Source organism: Halyomorpha halys, unplaced genomic scaffold (assembly GCF_000696795.3).
Source record: "Halyomorpha halys isolate HHAL.00 unplaced genomic scaffold, Hhal_1.1 Scaffold154.1, whole genome shotgun sequence".
In the NCBI taxonomy this organism is placed as follows: Eukaryota; Metazoa; Arthropoda; class Insecta; order Hemiptera; family Pentatomidae; genus Halyomorpha; species Halyomorpha halys.
Window position 1 is genome coordinate 1,204,080 of NW_027112031.1, and position 8,276 is coordinate 1,212,355.

At 25.8% G+C, this 8,276-nt stretch overlaps 1 protein-coding gene across 1 annotated transcript in view; it reads right to left on the reverse strand.

Moving 5' to 3' along the window:
• Positions 1-6,897, reverse strand: part of LOC106678685 (alpha-tocopherol transfer protein-like) — a 32,143-nt gene extending 25,246 nt beyond the window's left edge. The window contains exon 1 of the mRNA XM_014417384.2: positions 6,783-6,897. Within this exon, the coding sequence (XP_014272870.1) occupies positions 6,783-6,793 (11 nt within the window). The 5' untranslated portion in view covers positions 6,794-6,897. The remainder of the gene's footprint in view (positions 1-6,782) is intronic.
• Positions 6,898-8,276: the final 1,379 nt, after the last annotated feature.

An 8,276-nucleotide genomic window follows, 5' to 3' on the forward strand; every position in this document is an offset into this window, starting at 1 on the left:
AGAAGCAAGTCAGTTATTAAACAATAAATGATCAAAGTTATAAAAAAAACTAATTTTTTTTAAATTATGGTTTTTGGTTGTAAGCAGCTCCTTTAATAATCCGAAAAAGTCCCTTTGGATTTTTTATTTTCAATAATGAACCTCTGAAATCGACCAAGTAAAAAAAAAATGATGAACACCCATAATTTTCTAACAATAGGTGAATAAAATTTTGAGGTTTTACGTTTCAAGATACGTACAATCTAATGATGGAATAAAGAACATTTGTCCACCGTTCGTCGCACGCGGTTTTTCTCCGTAACTACCAAACCGATTTTTTTGAGATTTGGTACCAAAGTTATACATCTATTGATGATAATCCTTGGAACTCGTCATTGGGTTCGCCTTTTTGTTTCAGAACAGCGTTCGATCAGATATTTCCAAATTATATAATAAAGATTTAAGAAAACTCGCAGTTTAGATAACACTTTCTCAAATTACTAACAAAAGAAGATAAAATAATTGAAATTTATATATAGAAAAATTGTATTTGACCTAGTTTTTATTTGATATCATTAATAACGAATTTTTTTAGACGAAAAAAGAAAAAGATGAACAGTCCCTCAGATTTGGAGGTTTTACGTTTTAAGATATGTATAATCAACAAAGACGCACTCAAATTTTTATTATTTTTAATTTAATGATATAATTAATTAAATAATAAACCATTATGTCATAATTTGCAGCGTTTTTCATTTACAAATATTTTAAAAAATAGAACATCACACTAATCATCCTCAAAGTTCCTTCAAATAGAATAAACATGTGAAAGTTATTTTTCATGTGGTATAATTTTGTTTTTATACTTTTAGGGGTCATCAACTGTTTACAATATTAACCTCGTCGTGTCTCGTCTATCGTTCATTTAAAAGAGATTAGAGCATTTATTTGATAGCAAAAAATGAGATAAGCAAGTGCAGATGTACTATTAAAGAGATTTCATTTTTTTTTTTAATTTTTTTTTTTTTATGTACGTTTCTTGAAGTGTGATTAATTTGTTTAAAAAACCTTCTTTGTTATAGCATAGGATGTCACATAAAATAGTCAGGTACTTGAATATTTTTGACAAATAATGACATTATATGTGCTCAGTCTGTTAATTATATAGATTTAACATTTATTTAACATTTTCAAGGACATTCAAAACAATTGAAATAGAGTTAAAACATACCATACTCTATTAGCATTGTCAGAAAAAAAAATTAATCCTATACAAAACAGAAATATACACAATAATTGCTTATTTTGCTTCTATACATGAATAAGAATGAATGAATGAAAACCAATCTTCATTCTGGGACACTTGGTCCCCTCAGAATAACAATTAGAAACAGTTTTCGCAGCTTTTGTCTGGCTAAATTAACTATTTAACATAATTAAATGGATCTATAGCAATATTTAAATATAATAAAATATGAACAAAAATACATATTTATCTATGCTTATAATGTTTTCTGTTATTCACAAGCTCACGGAAGATTGATAGCCTAGGAGATGGAAATGTAGTTGGTATTTGAATGAAGTTAAGGAGGAAGCTTTATGGATGAATATAGATGTAGGGGGCTGGCAACACTGAGTGCTCTGGCAACACTGATTCCTGGGTAACCTGCCCAGATGGTTATCTAAGAGAATGGTTTAAGTCATGTGAATTATTATTGTTTATCGCTATTATATTAATATATGTTCATCAAGATAGTAAAGAGTTTTTATTTATATATTTATACCTCATCCAAAACGAGGTAGCTCGGACGGCAAAAGATTTTTCAAAGGAGGCAATTCTATAGGTAGGGATATAGAGATCGGTAGGTTAGGATCTTGTGTTTAATAGGTGAATAGATAAACGTAGGGTAAGGAGTTGAATGATATAGGAAGGTTTTTGGTTATTAGGGTTTGATATATAAATGTGCCAAGGAGGTTTTGTCTTCGGATACTTGGATAGAGCCAACTTTGTAGTATGTAGTTTTAGCAGAATAGTAACCTGAGATATGGGAACGCTTAGGAATACTGAAAATGAATCTTATAAAGCAGTTCATTAGTCTTTTTAGTCTCTTTTCTTGTACAATAAATAGTCCATCATACTCAATGCATCCGTAGTTGAAATGTGGGAAGATACTAGAAGGTGACGAGTACTTCGAGGAAATGTGAATCACGGGGAGCTACTTAAGGATTGTTTTTCGAGTTATTTGGGAAATGTGGCTATTCCATGTTAATTGCTGATCAAAGGTGACGAGGTTTTTATGGTGTTTTGAAACTGGACTGGTGTATTGTTGGGGTATAATGATGGATAGTAAGAAAGGGAATTAATACATGTGACTCTAGCAACAAGAAAATATTTTTGAGGATTGTAAACAACTATTCTAGGTAAACCAGAATTTCAATCATGTTATCTGATTTACAGCTTCCGACGATTTAAGAGTACACGGATTTACAGACAAAACTTTTTCTCACATCTCTAAAAAGATACACCTATGAACCTTATCAAAATATAATAAAAGACAAAAATTAAAACCTGAATTGTACAAAACTTGCTTATTGCATATATTTTACTTTTTAAACAAGTGTATTAATTTTTTTTCTTCATTATTTATAAATTATGTTTATTTAATTTATTGACTTTTTAATTATTTTTTTCCTTTTATTGTGTAGTTTTTAAAAATAATGCTACTAAATATGTATAGTACTGATACTAAAATTAAAAATTATAACAAAAACATACTAAAAAATATGTATAAAAAAATACACCTATAAACTTTACAAAATATAATAATAGACATAAATTAAAACTTGAACTGTCCAAAACTTGTTTATTGTATATATTTTATTTTTTAAACAAGTGTGTTAATTTTTTTGCCATTGTTTAAAATTTATTTTTATTTACTTTATTGGTTTTTAATTATTTTTTCTTTTTATTGTTTAGGCTTTTTAAAATAATCCTACTAACTATATATAGTATTAATACTAAAATTAAAAATTATAACAAAAACATACGAAAAAATAAATAAAAAAATATTAAAAATATGTATGAAACAAATACACATATAAACCTTACAAAATTTTATAATGAAAAAAATTTAAACCTAAACTGTACAAAACTTGTTTATTGTGTATATTTTATTTTACAAACAAGTGTACTATTTTTTTTGTTCATTATTTATAATTTATGTTATTTTATTGACTTCTTAATTATTTTTTCTTTTTTTATTGTTTTGGTTTTAAAAAATAATCCTACAAAATATGTATAGTACTGATACTGAGATAAAAAATAATAACAGATAAAATAATAAAAAAAAAATGCTAAAAATATGTATAAAAAGAAAATAAACCTATAAACCTCACAAGAAATATGATAATTGACAAAAATTGAAACCTGAATTGTACAAAACCTGTTTATTGTATACATTTTATTTTTTAAACAAGTGTGTTAAGTTTTTTTTATTGTTTATAATTTATTAGTACTATACTTAGTTAGATAGGATTTTTATAGGATTATTTTTAAAAAGTGAAATATGTATAGTACTAATACTAAGATAAAAAATAATAACAAAAAAATTTTAAAAAATACTAAAAATATATATAAAAAAGAAAATAAACCTATAAACCTCACAAAAATATGATAATTGACAAAAATTGAAACTTGAATTGTATAAAACTTGTTTATTGTATATATTTTATTTTTTAAACAAGTGTGTTAATTATTTTTTATTATTCATAATTTATGTTTATTTACTTTATTGGTTTTTAATTATTTATTCACATACCAACGTGTCTACTGGCTTTTTAAATATTTTTTCTTTTTATTGTTTTGGATTTTAAAATAATCCTACAAAATATGTATAGTACTAATACTAAGATAAAAAAGTAATAAAAATAATAAATATATGTATAAAAGGAAATTCAAAGCATCTCACTGTATCACGCAAAATGTATTTACACCTTAACTTTTATCATGTATTTATTATAGCCTTATGACAAAGTTTAATTAATTATGAATAAAAACAACAATAAAAAAAAAAAACTGTAACTGTTCATTGATCACTTTCAAATATTGACTGATTAAAATAGTTGGGTAAATATTGGGCTTGATTGATTAGCAATGTTAAACATTAATTTTCGCACTGCGACATCTGGCAGATGAAAACAACCATCTGTTTTACCAGATTCATTCAATTTCATTGGACAATTCACTAATATGGCTGGCATTTTGTTTTGACATCTCAAACAAATACCTTTATATTTTCTGATGACCATTATATCAAAAGGTATTTGATTTATATGAATTTCAAATAATTAACATAAGTGTAAAAGACATCATACTAAAGAATATTAATAGATTTGGCCACGTGACAGTCAATTATTATTTTATTTTAATTATAACCAATTGCCTGGCACCTTAATAAATTTCTCAATTAATTAAAAATTATATTGGTACATTGCTGTAGTTATAATTAATTGTTAATTTTTATTTTACAAATTAAACATTTAACCAAATCTAATCCGTCCCGGATAAATAAGATTAGATAATTTTAGCTTGGCCTTTGACTGTAATCAATTACGGTAAACATTTGTTTTTGATTAAATATTTTTATCATTTTACAAATAGAATAAATTAAAATTAAAGTGTTGCTTAGTGATTTTAATCACTTGCTCTTAAAATATTCAATAATTGATTATTTGTTTTCAGTATTAAAGAATCAAGGAGAAAGGGAACAATATGGCAGAAAAAATATATATGTATCTGTAAGATTCAAATTACAAATCTAATATATATTCAAAATACGTGATTTTGAAAAATTAACTTGTTGGTAATTGGAAATGAATAATGAGAGATAGGTATAAAATAAATTATTATTAATAGAAGCATAGCAAAGACAGTATTATTAACTAGAAATGTAGTATCAACAAGTATATATTTATTTAAACATATTTTTCATAAATTAAAAAAAAAAATCTATAATATTCGTACTTCCTAAGGCACAGAGAAATAAAGAGCTCACACAAACAATTTTGAAAGTTGTCTCTACCTACATAGCTCTTTGGATATCTAAGTTAGACCTGACCACCTTTTAAATAATTTATTTATTAAATAAATTAAAGAGTTATTTCAGGAAACAGTTATTTCCGAAATAAGGATAATTAATTAATTTATTTTTACATGAACTAACCTAAATATAGCAACTACATATATTTATTTTTAGAAATAATTATTCATTCAAATAAATCAATATATTTTGAAATAATGTTTGAAATCCTGTAAATATGACTACTATCATAATGGTAACTATCAGTTTAAACCACGATGGTGACTGCGGCAGCTTGTGACACGGCTGTGAAGTGTCACAATGCAAACGGGTTTTAGAGTAGATTCTGTCATGACAATAATTACTGTCATGATATTAACACACACTTTACACCATATTAGTTGCTACGACAGTTTTTGCGATGGTTGAGAACTGTCTCCGTGTGAAGTAGTTTATATACAGAGTATTTTATGTATATATATATATGTTAAGTAAGCGTTATTTCAGAAACGGGTATTTTCGGAAATGATTATTTTTATATTTGTGAGATACTGTATTAAAAAAATAAGAAAATAGTGAAATGAAAATGATGATTATTTATTACAGATAATTATTACAGATAAAAAAACTATTTCTGAAATATGTTGTTTAAATAGAAAGAATAATTATTTGAATAAATAAATAAAATAATTGAGGATATTTTAACAAACAATCATTATTTCGTGCATTAACCTTTTTATCTAATAAATAAATAATTTAAAAATCCCCCAGATCTAGCCTGAGATAGACGTATGGGGGGGGGGGACAAATTTTAGAATATTTGTTAATATATTACATGTTTTTATACTAGATGGTTGTAGTATAAACCTATTTTAAAATTATAATTCTATTATTGTTAGAATTGGAATCATATAAGTATTTTTCCCTCCTGGAATATACACACAGCAGCAAAATATTTCTCAATTTAAAATATAAATATAAATTTTTTTAAAAGAACTTTCAGAATAAGAAAGCACCTTAAGATTGTTTATTAGAAGTTCCCTAGAGTGCTAATGATATTTGAAATATTGAAAAATCATTTTTGATTTTTTAATTTCACTTATGACATATATATCAAGAGGAAGAATAGCTAACTTAAAATTTTTGATTCAGCAATGATTCCCTATGTTAAAAAAAAAAGTCCGAAAATGCCATAAAAGACAGAACTTACAGGAAAAAAAATCTTTATCACAGTGAAGCCCATTTTAAAGAGCCTATGAATTTGATCGCGTACGATTTCAATGGCATATAATTGTTAAGTTTCTTCGAAGGTCTGAAATAGTCCTTACTTGCTCTCACTCAGGACAGCTTAGTTTATTAAAGTAGAAAATACAATTTGTATGGTTAGTAATAACTACTTAATTCAACTCACATCAGAAATATATTTTCTTACATTATTCATTTTGGAACTACTTTTGTGTAGTGTAGTGCTAATATTCCGTTTTATAATAAAATATACCTTTATTAAATATATATTAATATATAGGTAATATATAATTTAGTATAGTCATATCCCAATTAGTCCATTAACACTTCAACAAGATCCTATCCCAACCACACGATATATTAATCTCACCACGTCAACAAATATTAAACATATTTAATGCATAAATAAGATACCACAATATAGTTTATAACATTAATATTACATAAATATTTTAAAAATATCAATAAAAATGTACTCACTTTTGCGACATGTTTGTAATGACATCCAAGACTGCTACCAGATTGTGGCGTTCTCTCGTATCTCTTGACCCTTGACGTTACGTATTATTTCGATAAAGATTATGTTGTCAAAATCCATTCAATTAGTCTATATTATCGATTTAATGCAATAGTAATATTAGTAAAATATGCTTTTGTATTTACTCAAACATTTAATATATTAAGTTTTGAGTCAGTATCTTACTATAGTATGTAACATAAGGTATTTTTCTTACGGTTTCACGGTATGAGTATACAGGATGTCTCGTAATTTTTTACGATCATTTAAGGAGATAAAAAATCAACAAAAAAATACAAACTATGCCCGAATCAGAAGAGAAGAAAGTTGGTATTTTCTTTTCTTTATGCAAGAGAATTTTAAACTGCATTATAGTAAACTAGACAAAATTTTCTTATACAATTAGTAAAATTTATCTTTGCTAAAACCATTTGATGGGAGCTTTCGTGTGGCTGAATAGAGCAAAAATTTTATTTTTGGTAAAATCCTGAATTATTTTTTTCAGCCTACTACTGGACTACAGATTTTCCATTTTCTATTATTAGAAAATTGGTTTCAGAATAAATAACTACGATCCATCTCTAGTTTTGTAAAAAAATGGTGTTATATGGAATTTTTTTCTCTTCAAAGTACCAGCTTTTTCTGCAAAAATAATCACTAATCACTAAAATACCCTTCACATTTATAAAAAAAAATACATAAAATAAAATATTTAATTTGAGTATGGAAAATGGAATTCTTTTTTTAATATATAAAAAATATTTTAATGAAAAAAAGTTGTATTATTGTGAAAGTTATAAGTAACTTGACCTTAATTTTTTTTTTTTTTTAAATATCTTTATTGAGATTTACAACTGTACATAATAATACATTTAGTAAATTTGCTGTAAGTTTATAATGGAGTGATACAGGCGTTTAGGGAAGCTACCCATTGGTAGCACTCCGGAAGATTGTAGAAATGAAAGAGGAAGCAAGGTTAGAAACTCGTAGGTTTGGGTGGTTAGGGAGTTTATAATGGAAGGAATGATATCTGGTTCGGGCTAGATCGGTTACATATGGAACATTAAAGTCGTTATGTATGATTTTATTTGTGACAAAGTAAGAAGCACTGAGGATTTCACGAAGGATTTTGGATTGTAAGGATTGGATACGAGAGGAATGACTTTAACTAATAAAAATACTCAATTTGATTTCAACTTTTTAAAATTATTATTTTTATTGAAACTCAGTACAATTCTTTATTACTCTAATTAAAATATGATTTTTCATGTTACATTTCAAAATCAGCACTTAGGAGGAGGGGGAGGGGTTTATCACATCGGTTACAAAATTATGGGAACAAAATTACGAACATACATGCTGAGGCAATTTTTTTGGTTTTGAGATCCTTAATTCATATTTTCAGTTTTGACACTCAATTCCGAAATACCCTGTATATATAAAATATATAACGGGAA